The sequence below is a fragment of the Procambarus clarkii genome, chromosome 51, assembly GCF_040958095.1.
Source record: "Procambarus clarkii isolate CNS0578487 chromosome 51, FALCON_Pclarkii_2.0, whole genome shotgun sequence".
Classification (NCBI taxonomy): Eukaryota; Metazoa; Arthropoda; class Malacostraca; order Decapoda; family Cambaridae; genus Procambarus; species Procambarus clarkii.
In genome coordinates this window covers 22,412,402-22,428,908 of record NC_091200.1, presented here as the reverse complement: position 1 = coordinate 22,428,908, position 16,507 = coordinate 22,412,402, and the positions used below count along the sequence as shown (strand labels likewise).

Genomic DNA, 16,507 nt, shown 5'->3' with positions numbered 1-16,507 from the left:
GGTGCATTATACCAGGAAGAGATGAAAGGCCTTCTTCAGTAATGTGACAAGTGTCTGGTACAGATCCAAAGGTACCATGCTTCACAATGCTAAAAGAACCTTTCAGAGAGTGAAGGCGCAATTTTGGGACGACCATGCGTTCAGCACGACTACCCTAATGCAAACCCCTCTCAACCTTCACCAACGTCACACCAGTAAATGTCTATCAGGAGGGTACGGAGGTTATTCTCTTATCCTCAAATGAGGATAACATCGACCACTTTGAATTGCTTTCCATCCGCAATGCGCTCCATGAAGCGCATATCCCCCTTGATTTCTCTCGCCATCACTTTGCTGGGAGACCGGTCTTCATCAGGAGACCCAGCAACTGGCTCCTCAACTACCTCCTTCAAGAACTTTACGGACGCAATCGAAGCAGAGAACACCCTCCCCCCTTTGGTACCAACAAATATCCATGTCATCCCTAAGCACTCGGCCATGAAGCTGACCTTCGCCACTATAGCTGGAGCAGACTTTGCTGCCGCACAAGGAATCAAGTGCTTGGGAATCGATTTCAGCATTTTTGATCAAGAAGGAACGCTATTACGAGCTACAACAATGCTTCAAGTGTTACAAGTATACACACTCAATCAAGGATTGTCTGGAAGGCGTCAGCAAGTGTAGCATCTGCGCAAAAGACCATCATTACTCCATTTGCAAGGCGAATATCTAATGTTGTGTGTTCTGCGGTGATAACCATGTTGCTTTTTCCCACCGTTGCCCACGTCGACAAGAGGAGATAATGAAAATGGCTGATACGAGTAGACCTTCAACCACTAGCGATGCCGCTTCAGCCAGCATCCGGCTCAACCTTCCCTGACCCATCAACCAATCATAAGAATTTCCTGTTATGCCAGGTGATGCCTCCCAGCTACGGACCTCCCAGCCACCTCACTGGGGGACCCAACATCCAATCCAAGCCTAGTCTCGACCTACTTCAGGTGCTAGCCTAATACCTGCTCTGCCACGCCTTGCTGAGAGGATTGCTGGGTCTGAAAATAGTTTGTTCGTCACAACTCTCAACTTGTTGTATGCTAACAACGGCTTAACTATCTTCAGAGTTCCTGAGACAGTGCTTCCTTCAGAGCATGCGACTTCATCATCAACGGAAACCGCCTCAGCAGCTGCACAGCCTGCAATACCTGCACAGCATGCAACACCTGCACAGCCTGCAACACCTGCACAGCCTGCAACACCTGCTGTTAACCATCCATCTGACCCAGTAGAGGAAGACAACCCTCCAGCCGTTCCTGCCCCTTCCACGAAGATCACTACCGACGTTCAACGAACCACGGATACCCCCACCGAACCTTCTACTCCAGCTGTAGTTACAGCAACCACTCAACAACCCTCTCCACGACATACTACTACTCAACCTTCAAGGAACACCGCCTCAGCTTTTGATTCAACTGATTCGTCAGATGAAGATGTCTCAGTGAGAACACCATCCCCTCTCCGCTTCACTACACATGATGATTTCCTACTGGACACCAGGCCTACAACCTTGAGCGACAATACAACAATGTCAACGAGAAGTAGGACAGCCACGACTTCCGCGAAGCCCAAGAACAGCGATCCAAGTTCGTTGAAAGCTACAATAAATGGAAATTAGCAGGGTAAAGCGCCAAGCCATTACGACTATATAGCACTTGGAATGGATCAGGATAAGGATTTGGGATGGGACGGGGGGGGGGGGGGTGGAAGGAATGCTGCCTATCCACGTGAACGGTCGGGGATTGAATGCTGACTTCGGTCTCGTATGAAGCGAGACCGTCCCTCTACTGTCCAGCCCAAGTGGTTAGGAAAAAGAAGGAAAAAAGAAGCACTGAATCCTGTATACCAGCGATTGAAGAATGATGTCGGAAAATCCGACACCATTTAATATATCATACAGATAATTGCTGCTGTATTACCAACAAGTAACCCATAGAAAACGTAACTTGTAGTGGAATTACCGTCTATAGAAAACGGGATATCATCACCACATACTATTATATTCTCTACCTATTATGGTGGGAATTATTCTTAAATACATTAGTCTTTGGACTTTACCATCATAAAAACATCTTATATAAATTAACTTAATTATCAATATTAAAGTAGAGTAAATGTGACCCTTCTATCACTTTCTGTCATGTGGACAATGTAAGCCAGGCATCAGGGAGGAAGGAGGGCAGCCATTGTTGAGACTAGACCAGAGGCTCACGGGAGCAAATGCGGCTCCTGTTAATTTTACTTGGACGTAGTGTTATGGAAACCAAGGGTGTACCATTTTCAACACGCTGTCAACAAATCAAGTTAAGTGTTCTTTCCGAAACCCGTTTATTTTCATTTATGGCCATTAATGTCATTATATAGGGTGACCCGGTTAGAGCACGTGGGAGCCTCAAACTAAAGGTAATTAAGCCAGGTCTTTAAGGTTCCATGTATAGTGTTTTCTCTGATATAGCTTGTCATATATAGAATCTGGCTTTACAGCTAGCGCCCTTTTGACAGGTCAAGACGAGGAAGCAAAGACTTTGTGCACCAGTTACTGGGTGATGGAAGCTACCTCAAAGAGGATAATTTGGTGTCTACACCCTAGTTATACCTGGTGGACTAACCTGCTGTACTATAAGATAAGGAACCTTTTCAATGTATGTAGTTAATACTGTAGTTTGATTGGCTGCATATATATAAATATAAACCCCCCCTAATGTGTAGAGGATCGATTTGTGAGATTGAGATTATTGCAGAAATACAGTCCACTTATCATTATACAAATTGCTATCGAAGTATATAAATTAACATAAATATAAATTCATATAAATTAAATAAATATAAATCTCACAAGTCGGTTCCCACATTATTTGGACCTTCGAACCGGATGACGGATTATTTGATCCTATGAACCCACATTTGGTCATCTTAGTACCGGATGAACCAGTTAACCAGTGGATTCATTAAATATCTAGTGCAGTGTGATTTAAACAAAGCCAGCAGTCAATGACGGTGGCGTTGACTCGTGCGAGTTCACGAGCCCCGCTCAGTTCAGATCAGCTTCGTCAGCGGTTTCATGTACACCCACAGATTTGGTGGAGTGTTATTCTGTGAAATGACAGCGCTAATATAGAAGCCAGCCAAATTAGTGACTGTGTCTTCGCGATATTGTTCATGGATTTCGTGGTGTTAAATTTCGCGAGAGATTATCTACGAATTTTGTGGAGTTTATTTCGCGAGGTCACTAATAATATTTAATACTTCTAGATAATATTAGAAGTTTCATAGAGGCTAATTAAGAGGCTATTATCAATAATTGTGTATATTATTTCTCCAAAATAGAGAATTATTTAATATAAATTGCACTAGTGATCACAGTATAATATTTACTAATTGCCAACCCACAACAGGGTAGGATATTACCATTGACTAGTTGAACTATTATCGTTCATCCTAGTCCCATTATTACCATAGTCAGTTGTACTATATTCAACAACCTAACACCATTAATGAATGGTCCAGACCCTATTTTGGGTGTAATTTTTATCAACTCGAGTTGAGTTATATATATAATAATTTACTTATGATCATTACACCTTTGAGTGATTAATTAGTGTCTCTACCATCCTAGGGTGATATAGAAGAGCTAACCTAAAGGTACTTCCAGTGACACTGGTCTATCACTCAAATCATTAGTGTGTATGATTGTATATATATAATGTGTATTAGTTTTAAGTGCTAACCTCTAGTAGAGGTAGGATTATTGCCTAGTGAGTGCATTTTACCCTAGGCTACCATTAGAGCTTGTTCAGTATTATGAGCAGCCCAAGTACAAGCCCCACAAGGCTTCACCAACTAGCCAGTATGGATAATGCAGGGAGAATGAAAAGAACCCTTGCAGGTCTTAAAGGCCACTTAACAAGACAGATCAAGAAATGTGAAGATTTGTCACAACAATCTCAAGTTGATTATGCTGACCTGGAAAGCTATTATCAAGCAGCTGCAGGTAAATTTGAGCAAATCAAATGTCAAATAGCAACATATGTGGCTGAACTTGCCAACACTAATTTATCAGAAACAGAAATAGACGACATTATGGTTGATCTAGCGAATTATGAAGATCAGACTCAGGCAACATTACAGCCTTATGTCAAATTAATTGCCCAGAACAAGGCAACAGCAACAACAGCAACAGTTGCATCTAATACGAGTCAAGCAGAAGCTCGACTCCCTCCAATTAATTTACCCACTTTCTCAGGAAAAGATGATGAAGATTGGGACGAATTTTGGAACAAATTCGTTGACCTTGTAGACTCAAAACAATCTTTACCAAAGAGTAGTAAATTCTCTTATTTGCAAGGCCAATTATCAGGTGAGGCTAAAACAGTAGTATCCCATCTGAGATTAACTAATGACGGCTATGATCTGGCAGTAAAACTCCTCAAGGATAATTATGCTGATCCAGAAGTAAGAACATCACATTTAGTTCATGAGCTGTTGCATTTACCCCCACCGGAGGCTTCAGCTGATTCACTCCAAGTCTTCAAGCTGGAGGTAGAATCATTGATCAATGCCCTCAGCCTGACAGCAGATACAAACGGGGGGGGGGGGAGTGGGTCTTGAAAATAATTGTCCAGGAGAAAATACCTAGGGACATATTGAGACAAATGAGTGCTCATTACAATAAAAGTATCTTATCCATGAATGAAATATCTGAAGGTTTAAAGTCAGTAGTTCATCAATTACGAACACATGACAAATTAAAACCACCAAGTAAACCCTCAGAAACCAATAATAGTAAACCACAGAGTACCAAAGGTACTCCAAATCAATCTAAACAATATAATTCAACACCAAAGTGGAACAGTAGCAGTGTGGGCGTATATGCAGTGGGACCCTCCAAGCCTATAGTTACTGTGTCACCCAAGAACGTGACACCAAAGGGTACTGGAAGCTATGGAACATGTTTGTTCTGCAATGAGAAACATTCAATGTACCACTGCTCTAATTTTCCTGATAGTGACGCCCGTGTTGAGCGACTCAAAGATTTGCAACATTGCACGAGGAGCCTCAGGAAATATAACATCAACGACTGTGATACCCAGTTACACACTTGTAATAGGTGTAACAAAGGTCAGCACCATGCAGCATTGTGCAGAGACACCAAAACAACGTCTCCAAACCCCAAGGTGGAAGATAGCATTCCCACCACAGTACAGTACTGCAAGGTGCAACCAACAAAGAGTGTCCAATCGGCAAAGTCTAAAGGTAATACGACTTTGCCTACTGCCCAAATTACCATCCTGAATAAGAGGGCCAAGGTCCATACCCGTGGGTTGTTTGACCAAGGATCCCAGAGAACATATGTCACTAAAAAGTTGGCAGATGAACTACAATTAAGGCCTGTAGCCCAGATGTCATTCAATATCTCAGGGTTTGTAACAGATGCAGGACCTCAAGTCTACCAGGTGGTACAACCATCAGTACGTTTAGGCAGGTACGTCTGTAGAGTACAAGCCATTGTGGTGGACAAAATACCAGTAGACCTACAAGTTCAAGGTCTGAGAGCAACAGCCAAATTCCTGAGAAATAGAGGAATAAAATTGGCAGATAATATTAAGTCTGATCACCTCACCGACTTCGGTCTCCTTGTAGGGACAGACTATTGTCATCGATTCATCGGTAGCCCTACTAAATATCAGGGTATAACCATGTTAAACTCTGCAGGAGGTAAATTACTCTCAGGTCCAGTATCAAGCCTGAGGAGACCTATGCCTGCAGATAAACAATACCAGTAGAAATCAAAATTTGTCAGCTGATTATATTTCTCCAGTAGCATTATACTAAGGAGATTACAGCTGACTATAGTAACAGAGGTTGATGTTAGTATCATCATTTAAAGCTGGAGATGAGTTCATGGGGCCTCAGTGGCAAATCAGTGAACAGTAGCCTAAACAGCTACAAGTCACTGCGACAAATGTCACTGAACCCACTGCAGTCTCAGAACCATACTTTACTTTAATGATGAGCTATTCAATCTTCTGAATCAATTAACTAAATTAAACCCCAATAAATCTGATGACTGATTTGATACATTTATTATTTAATCAAGATGTATTCCATGGGCCTCAGTGTTTATATATCAGTGACTAGTTACCTGAACAAACTTCAAGTTATATCTGATGTCACTGATCTCACTGCAGTCCCTGAATCATACTTGACTGTAGTACTTGATCACATTCAGTCTTCTGGGTTAAATAATATGTAATAAGGCTTGAATATTAGCCTTTCAAGAGTTGACAGGGAAATGAAATCGCATTAGACTTCTAACCCCTGCAACTCTAGTACGGGACATCCGTCCTGTACGAACAGACGCACAAATGTGTGATTACTAACTACTAACATCAAATTAATCTAATAATTCGAAGGAGGAGTATCGGTGTTCGTCTGTTCTAAATAGGACTTCGACCCGTGAGCAGCCCCCTGGGGAATTATGTCGGAAAATCCGACACCATTTAATATATCATACAGATAATTGCTGCTGTATTACCAACAAGTAACCCATAGAAAACGTAACTTGTAGTGGAATTACCGTCTATAGAAAACGGGATATCATCACCACATACTATTATATTCTCCACCTATTATGGTGGGAATTATTCTTAAATACATTAGTCTTTGGACTTTACCATCATAAAAACATCTTATATAAATTAACTTAATTATCAATATTAAAGTAGAGTAAATGTGACCCTTCTATCACTTTCTGTCATGTGGACAATGTAAGCCAGGCGTCAGGGAGGAAGGAGGGCAGCCATTGTTGAGACTAGACCAGAGGCTCACGGGAGCAAATGCGGCTCCTGTTAATTTTACTTGGACGTAGTGTTATGGAAACCAAGGGTGTACCATTTTCAACACGCTGTCAACAAATCAAGTTAAGTGTTCTTTCCGAAACCCGTTTATTTTCATTTATGGCCATTAATGTCATTATATAGGGTGACCCGGTTAGAGCACGTGGGAGCCTCAAACTAAAGGTAATTAAGCCAGGTCTTTAAGGTTCCATGTATAGTGTTTTCTCTGATATAGCTTGTCATATATAGAATCTGGCTTTACAGCTAGCGCCCTTTTGACAGGTCAAGACGAGGAAGCAAAGACTTTGTGCACCAGTTACTGGGTGATGGAAGCTACCTCAAAGAGGATAATTTGGTGTCTACACCCTAGAGACAATAGGGTTATATACCTCCTGGTTATATACCTGGTGGACTAACCTGCTGTACTATAAGATAAGGAACCTTTTCAATGTATGTAGTTAATACTGTAGTTTGATTGGCTGCATATATATAAATATAAACCCCCCCTAATGTGTAGAGGATCGATTTGTGAGATTGAGATTATTGCAGAAATACAGTCCACTTATCATTATACAAATTGCTATCGAAGTATATAAATTAACTTAAATATAAATTCATATAAATTAAATAAATATAAATCTCACAAGTCGGTTCCCACAAATGAAGACCCAAGAATAAAAAGATACTACCGACACCTACCATCAACTTCCAGCTGCTTGCGAGCCCAGCTCCTGTGTCTTCTGAAATTACTACAGTTCACGTCGCCACCGCATACAGTGCCACTGCAAGGTGCACTGTATACGGTGGCAACATGCCTTGATGGAGGATGATTTGGGTAGACACTAACATGATATGTTAATATCATGTTAAAAAATATGATATGTACCATATCCTCCATCTTCCTTGATGGATTAAGAATGACGGTGGGCCAACCCACGGTGGTTGGCCCACCGATCCTTTCTCCCCTCTTCGACTTTTCTCCAGTTCCTAGCTCAAGATTTCTGCAGCCTCGCCCATGCCTTCCATCCCCTGCTTACCTGCTCTAGGGTCCTTGACACCTTAGTTGTTGACTTGATTGTCCGGAACCACATAATCATTCTCCAAAGACAAAGACATTATCAATTAATTTATTTATTCTAATGGTAATAACTATACTATATGAGAGAATGTGTCTGTCCGAAGTTGGAGACCAGATGCTTGAACCTATCCCCTCACCAAAGTTAGCAGGGGGAATGATCTAGAGAATGGGATTGACATAGGCTGATCCGGGTTGCCAGAATTTAAAAGGGAATTGCGTGCGAGGGTCGCATTATAATGCACACGACGATTTTAGTACTGCCTCCTGGTTATACTTTGATAAATATTTTGAAAACAAAAATTTGTAAATTTCTTATAGGAATGTACATTATTATTAACTCCTCAGAAAAATTAACAAAAATATTCTCCAATCCTTCCTTTGGTTAAATCAGCACAAAAAGACGGTCAATCTACAGTTTCAAAGGCTTTCTCAAGCTTCACCCCTTTTTCATAGCAAATGGAAACTTAATTTTGTTAAATATTTCACACGGCTAAACTCCTCCCACCAGTTGACCACCCGCACGGTATTGGTACACAATTATATTATTCAAGAGAGACGGGGGGACAGAGGTAGAGATAAAAGGCATACAGAGATTGAGATATAGAAAAACAATAGACTCATGCAGTTCTTTCAGTGTTTCTTAATAAGGCGCAGGGGCAAAGGCGGGATAGGTAGATGGATAGATAGATTAATATATAGATGGATGAATATATAGTTGGATGAATAGATGGATGGTTGGATGGATGAATGGATGGATGGTCGGATTTTTTAATGTATGGGTGGTCGGATTTGGTGAATGGATGGATGATGAATGAATGGATATATAAATGAATGGAAGGGGCCTGACTGATGAGTAGACAGTGCTTCAGATTTGCAGTCCTGAGGTTCCGGGTTCGATCCTCGCTGGAGGCAGAAACAAATGGGTAGAGTTTCTTTCACCCTGATGCTTTGTTCGCCTAGCAATAAATAGGTACCTGGGAGTTAGACAGCTGTTACGGGCTGCTTCCTGGGGATGTGTAAATTCCTGGGGATGTGTAACAAAAATGTGTCCAGATCGAGGACCGGGCCACGGGGACGCTAAGCCCCGACATCATCTCAAGATAACCTCAAGAAGATGGATAGAATAATGGACAGATAGAGGGATGGATAAATGGATAGAAAGATAGTTGGATATAAATATAGATAAATGGATAGAAAGGAGATAGACCTAGGCATTGCAGAATACCCAACTAATGTGTGTTTGTGTGTGTATTTACTATTTTATTTACTATTTATATCTGCAGAATCGAGCTATTAGCTCTTGGCCCCCCCTTTCTAACCAATTTATTTTTCCTCTAATATGTCTACTACATATATTTCTCTCACACGCACGAGCACTTGCACACACACACACATCCCCCAGGAAGCAGCCCCTAGCAGCTGTCTAACTGCCAGGTTCCTATATACTGCTAGGTGAACAAGGGCACCAAGGTGAAAGAATCTCTGCCCATTTGTTTCTGCATCTGCCGGGGATTGAACCCGGGGGCCTTAGGACTATGACCGGGCCGTTGTTGCTGTGAAGGGGCTTGGTGGGTGGCTGCCGGAGTGTGATGCTCCATGGGACCGTCCTCTGTCCTTTTGTAGCCTTGTGCTCCTGCTGCTGTCCCCACGAATTCTGCTGGATGACTTTTCCTTTTCCTTATGTTTTGTTTTTCTCCCCCCCCCCCCTCTTTTCCTTTCTAATTGTCATTTCCCGATGACCTTTTGTCTGTTTTGATTATTCTTTCAGCCTTCTTTTGTTTTGATGCCCGGGTGCTTGAGAAAGCATACTCTTGCACCCGTAGAATGGTAGTACCCAACATCTCGAGCGAGGGACCCCCTTTTATTGTTAATTCTCCTTTCGTCACTGAACCCGATCTCGACGGACTGACAGGTCTTAAGGTGGCATTTGTGGGGAGTATACTCACGACACACCGCTAGGGACCCCGGCAAGATGGGCAACGTGTCTCTTGTTGGGTGTCTAGCCTCTAATTGTGGCTCCGTGGTGGGTGTGGGGGCACATTCGTGAATGAAAGTCTGGCCTCTCGTTGTATGTCTAATTCTGTTCCTCTTATTCCTTCTCAGGCTCGTGGGGTGGTATTGTAGTGTGGGTTGTTGGTGTTGTCGTTGTTGATCCTTCTTTCTGGACAACCCAACCCACAAGTGCTTATACTTCACTAAGAGATCACACTGGGCGCTTCTGGCTCTTGGAGAGGGGCTCAACGTCACACGTTTAGGGGATGCGGCTCCAACACTTAGCCTCGTTGTCACGTGCACACACCCACTCGAGCCGCTGTGACTCCCCACTCTCCTTATGTGATATGATCTCCTCAATCCCCTTTGACTTACTAGTTTTCCGTCCTACCCTGTCCACAGTGGTGGTTCTTGGTTCTTTCTCTCTCTCTCTCCTTTTTTACTATTTCCTGGGAAGCCTCACTAGGACAAGGGCAAACACCAGCAAATTTGGATACATTTACTGGACCAAGCCCATACACAATACATACACATATATAATAATAATAATGAATCCTACACTCTATACTATTTCAGTCAGGTAGCACTCCAACACCATCAGAACTCTATCATCAGCTTATCAAGTGGTATCCTATCTCCCGATTCACCACCTAATATTACCAACCTCCTCAAGTAGATCAAGTCTTATAATACAATGTTACACTATCAGCAGGAGAATATATATATAAACATGTACAAGGAAAATCAGCGTATGAATTCAATAACATATATATATCAGTATAAATTTTCCTTGATACACAACAATGATCAATCGATCACCCTATCAGTCCTAGAACACATACATCTGTAGGTAATCCAGCCTACGACTGTAACTCTAAACTTCAGTATAAACACTCCTTGGTACAAAAATGGTAAACAATCACTCACCTCTCACTGCGTCTCGCATGCTAATGACAACCAAACACTATCACCTCCCTACAAGTAATCATTTAGAACTTCCCTTCCACATCTGGAAGTTCACTACCCTGATATCTTCAGGTTCTTCCGGGTTTAACTACCAGGATCCTCTGCAGCTCCTCCAGGCTGCTATCATGAAGACTTCCTTGAGCAACTACGGTGCTTTGCCACTTCTGCTAGGGTCCTCCACAGCTCTCTTGGCTGTTACACCATGAAGTTTCCTCGAGCAACTATGGTGCTTCTCCACCTCTACAGAAGCACGTGACACTCCTCTTCACTGCTTCTCCTCACAGCTCGAGGTCCTCTCCTCCACTACCTTGGAGTTTCATCAACTACTTCATCTGTGCTGGCTTCGAAGTTCTCAGCAACTTCTTCCCCAAAGACAAACCTGCAACCCATTGACACTCCAATAAAAATGTTTCCCCTTAAACACATAAACAAAAATAATCACACAATATGTTTGCCTCCAACATCTATCTGCTCTCTACATGCAGTGAGAGTGGACTCGCCCGTTGGGCTGGTCCATGCTCCGCCTTGCCCGGCGGGCGGCCCCTCAACTCTGGGAGGGTCCTCAGCCGCCAGTCAGTTGGCTTCAGGCGGTCAACGGGAGAGGACGTGCTGCTCGTCCCTCCAGCTGTCTCTCTCATCTCCGTCCTCTCATTTAGGCTTCCTGCCTTACCAAAACATTTCTAACTTATCAATAAACATTCGCTACTGTCGCTGGGCACACGACCAACTACAAGTAATCACAATAAACTGGCTTATATCGGGCTTACCACAGATTGTCTAGTCGAGGGCGCTCTCCCTCTGACGGCATCTGGTCATGGCGCTCCCACAGCCCACAAAAATGTCTCTGGGCGGCTTAATGCTCTCTCCTCGCCGTCCAGGACTTGAGACCACAACTTCCCAGCTCGATTCCACACCTGGCACGTCTGCACACTTCTCCTCTCTTGGAGATATATCACTAGGGTTTCCTTTCTGACGGGAGCTCAAACGGAGCACGGGTTCCCCCTGCGATATCAGGCACTCAAGTGACCTCAAAGCCCTCCAGAAGCGAGCCTCACGTCTCCAGCAAATTATCCACATCTCCTAACCAGTCATTTATCTATTTTCTTATTCACTGCCCATAATCTCAAATTGTTCATCAAATCCAACCAGCTATTTTACATCGGTGTCTTCACCTCCATATTTCCCAGACCTTACAGTCAGGTCAGGCTTGATAGAATAATTCTCAAAGGGGAGACTCGTTTTTTGGCTACCTGAGATCATAACATGGGCGACCAAGTCCCTGAGTTGGACCGTGTTGGAATACCGGGCTCTGTAGCCCCCGCTGCATTGAGCCCCGACCTTGCTCCTCCTTTGATCCACCTGACTATTCTCCTCGGCTCCCCTCCCTCTGTGGTTGGGTTGAGCCACAAGCCCCCAGTAATGACCAGCTCGTCCCCTGGCATGGCTCAGTCTCTAGTTGTGCCTACTGCGTCTTTTAACCCCTCTCTTTCTGGGGGTTGTCAACGCCATCCACTCCACGGTCGCACTCGCTCAATCCCTTTCTGTATTGATGCGTACCAGGCCTTGTTTGGTCCTGCTTCGTGGGCCAAATATTTTGATCTCACTCTGGATTTTTCACTTCCTGACGATTTCTCCCTCCACAGGCACCTTGTTGATTCAGTAGATGCCTCTGTTACTGTCAATCCCACCCGTCTTGGTACACGTGTCGTTGCTGCTCCTTTCCAGGATGCAGCCACCCGATTGGCCGCCTTATCCTGCCTTGGCGAGACTCCTGTTTGGGTCTCAAGAACGCATGGTTGAATGCCAGTGTTGGCACTATTCTCCTCCCACCCCATGTTGCAAAAGGTGTTAAGAATCTACAGGACTACCACGAAGATATTCGGCATATTCTCGAAGCCCAGGGCCATTCTGTCCCGCAGATAAACACGTTTACCTGTCCCTCTCGTGGTCGTCGCCGTCAGCCCCTTCGGGTTATGCTCTTGGTGTTCCGTCTTCCCAGTACTCTTTGTCGTATAACGCTTTGAAACTACTGACGGTTTTGGCCTCCATCACGTTCTCATTTAGGTTGTTCCAGTCGTCTACCACTCTGTTAGCAAAAGAAACTTTCTAATAATTTTTCGGCACTTTGTTCCCTTGGCTTGAACCCGTGTCCTGTTGTTCGTGAAGTTTCTGGTTTCAGAAATTCTTCTTTGTCAATTTGGTTGTTTCCTGTTAGTATTTTGTAAGTTATGATTCTATCACCACTTTTTCTTCTTTTTAGTTTTGGTATGTTTAATGCCTCTGGTCTCTCCTTGTAACTCTTTTCTTTCAGTTCTGGAAGCCATTTTGGAGCATGCCGGTGCACCTATTTAAGTTAATTGATGAGCTTCTTTGAGAAATAGGCACCATGCAACTGCTGCATGTTCCAGTTTTGGTCTCGCAAACGTCATGAACGTCGGAAACGTTTTTAGTATTTCGCCATCCATGTAATTAAAGGCAAGTCTGAAGTTGGAAAGCGACGCTCCTCTCACAAAGTTTATTATGTGTTCCTCGGGCGACAGCTTACTATCCAAAACCACTTCAAGGTCTCGTTCTTTATTTGAGTTCTGTAATTCCTTTCCACATAATTTGTAAGATGGGTATGGTCAATCCACATTCCATAACATGGCCTTTATTCACATTGAATTCCATTTGTCACATGTCATTCCAAGTACTTATTTTATCTATAGATCAATTTGAAGAGCATTGCAATCGTCTGCGTCGTCTATCTTCCCAGTATCTTAGCATTATCCGTAAACATATCCATATAATTCTGTATTCCTTCTGGTAGATTGTTTATGTAGACAATGAACATTACTGGTGCAAGAACTGAACCCTGCAGTACTCCGCTAGTAACACTACTCCAGTCAGGTACATTGTCTCTGATTACTGCCCTTATCTGTCTGTCAATTAAAAAAATCTCCCTGTCACCCTTCCAGTATGTTCCAGTTTCCAGAACAGCCTCTTGTGTTGGACTCTGCCAAAAGCATTTTTTAGGTCCAGATGAACACATTCAACCCAACTTCTTTTTCCTGTACTACTCTGTGGTTCTATCATAAAAACTAAGTACATTGGTTACAAGGGATCTTACTGTTCGAAAACCATACTGTTTGTCCGTTATGTGTCATTACTCTCTATGTGTCCTTGCCCGTTGGCAGGGTTGTTGGTCTTCTGTTACTGGTAACAAACTGGGTATTCTTAAGAGTAGTGTGTCCCCATTGCCTTCCTCCTATCACCGTAACCGGCGATGAGAAACGGCTCTGGCGAGGTTGCGTATTGACCATACACGCTTAACTCGTGGTCACCTAATGGAGCGCCGTCGGCTCCTTATTGTCCCAATTGCATTGTCCCTCATACAGTCGTGTATATACTTGTTGAATGTCCTGACTTTCAGGACAAGTGTGTCTTGCTTTCCAACCGTCCCTCACGGTCACTTGTCGCTCGATAGAATTCTTCGTCAATCGGATACTTTTGACATCGTTCGCCTTATGCATTTCTGTTGACTTATTGACATCCTTGGTGATATTTAGCGCTCTCTGATTATTCCGCACATTTGATGGTGCTACATAGCCTACCAGGTTTGGTGCAGTTTTTTGATAATTACTTATTCGTTCGTGTATCATCCATACTAAACTGTTTATCTTTGTCTACCCTGTAAATTCCTTTGACAATTTTATAGGTAGTGATTATGTCTTCCCTAACTATTCTGTCTTCCAGTGTCGTAAGGTTTAGTGCCATTAATCTTTCCTCGTAACTCATATCCCTCAGCTCTGAGAGCAGACTGGTGACATTATTATGAACCTTTTCTAATTTCGTTTCGTGTTTGACTAGATGTGGACTTCATGTTTGTTATGGCCACTTAGGACCAGTAACCAGGTTCTTGATGGATGAACCTTGTTTATAGTATCCAGTATAAATATATGGGGTATATACTATACCTTGTTACAGTATATACCCCAAGTCGGAAGTATGCTTTGAAGAATTGGCTATATAGTGCAATAAGAAAAGTGGGGATGAACAATACACTTTCCCTTCACCAATATATTTACCCTCACCGTTAAAATATATTAATATAGAATATTTCTAATTTAATTTACAGTGGTGTCACTTTCACACAGGACACCAACAGTGCATACATACAGTGTTCACCAATCCCAGTGTTTCCACCACCCAGTACCTCATCCACTCGTACTTGGAAACACGGGCGAGTTCACCTTTTACATGGGACAGCCCACCTACACAGTATCACGAGGTGCCAATACCACACTATCGCTCTCCAGCCACTCGCTGGAAGAGGACCTCAGCCACACGCTAATCGAGATCACAAAACAACCATATACAGGGGCAGCGAACCTCTGGTAGAAGTGTCTAGCAACCGGCTAACAGCACTTCACAACAGACACCTCCCTGTCGTTCGTTACTCTCCTAAGTCAATCCCGGGATACGCCGATCTCTTCCAACATTACATAAATCAGCAGCTACATTATCGTCTACAACAACTACATAAATCGTCTTCAATGACCCAGCTGAGAGTACGTGGACTGCCCAAGGTAAACTACCCTCTTCAATAGAACTGAAGAGCCTCCACACGTCTGACGTGCCTCCACCCAACCCGTTCTCGCACTTGCTTATAGTCAATATTGGCTTATTTACTAAGTGCATATGTGACATACTAATTGATTGTGAATATTTTAGTTTACCTTGAAAAGCTTCATAGAAAACACCGACCTCACCTAACCTTCTTAGTATGTTAAGATAAGCATCTTATTGCTTCCTAATTACAATTATTACTTAACCTATACCTTTGATAGGTTAAGTAATAATTGTAAATAAGAAGCAATAAGATGCTTATCTTAACATACTAAGAAGGTTAGGTGAGGTCGGTGTTTTCTATGAAGCTTTTCAAGGTAAACTAAAATATTCACAATCAATTAGTATGTCACATATGCACTTATTAAATAAGCCAATATTGACTAAAAGCATGTGCGAGAATGGGTTGCTCCACACGTCTGACATGCCTCCACACGTCACATCTGTGGACATCAAACGTCATCAGTTAAATGAACAGTACACTGGGGAAACCATGAAGTAACACTCATTCACCTGGGGGTTGACATTATGCTCAGTAGCACAACCTAGGTGGCGCTGATCTTGATCTGCCACCTCACCAAAGGTCACCCATGTCGACCGCACATTCTGATGAAGGCAGGAACCCAGAGCCATTTGCCACTGTCACGCCACTACTAATAGATGGCGTTGTCCACGTAGCATCCAATATTAGGGGGGGGGGCTGGAGTGCAGACCCATAGATGGCGCTGGAATTGCCACTCTACACTCCGATGAAGGTGGCTGTACCGTAATAATGTTGGAGCCACATATTTCAGTATTGGTCTGACATATGAGGTATACAAGGTTCTGAATGATTCCTTAACCAAATTTCTGAAGACAGTTCTTATGTTTGCCAGCCTTGCATACGCCGCTGATGTTATCCTTTTGATTTGGGCTCCAGTGGATAGGTGTTGTGTGTTATAAACCCTCATATCTTTCTCTCTTATTGACTCCTCTCCCAGCTGGTACGTTGTGT

General features: G+C 43.1%; 1 protein-coding gene across 1 annotated transcript; it reads left to right on the top strand.

Moving 5' to 3' along the window:
* The first annotated feature begins 282 nt into the window (after window positions 1–282).
* Window positions 283–7,699, top strand: LOC138351816 (uncharacterized). The gene is made up of 3 exons (XM_069303825.1): window positions 283–649; window positions 981–1,474; window positions 7,517–7,699. Exons 1-3 carry the CDS (start codon window positions 283–285, stop codon window positions 7,697–7,699), a joined length of 1,044 nt encoding a protein of 347 aa, XP_069159926.1.
* Window positions 7,700–16,507: the final 8,808 nt, after the last annotated feature.

Bases quoted from the DNA above. Each gene is read 5' to 3' on its own strand.
- LOC138351816 (XM_069303825.1), top strand. From the start codon at position 283: ATGCGCTCCATGAAGCGCATATCCCCCTTGATTTCTCTCGCCATCACT. The intron at 650-980 runs GTCAGCAAGTGT...GACCTACTTCAG, and splicing joins TCAAGGATTGTCTGGAAGGC to GTGCTAGCCTAATACCTGCT. The intron at 1,475-7,516 runs GTGAGAACACCA...AAATCTCACAAG, and splicing joins CGTCAGATGAAGATGTCTCA to TCGGTTCCCACAAATGAAGA.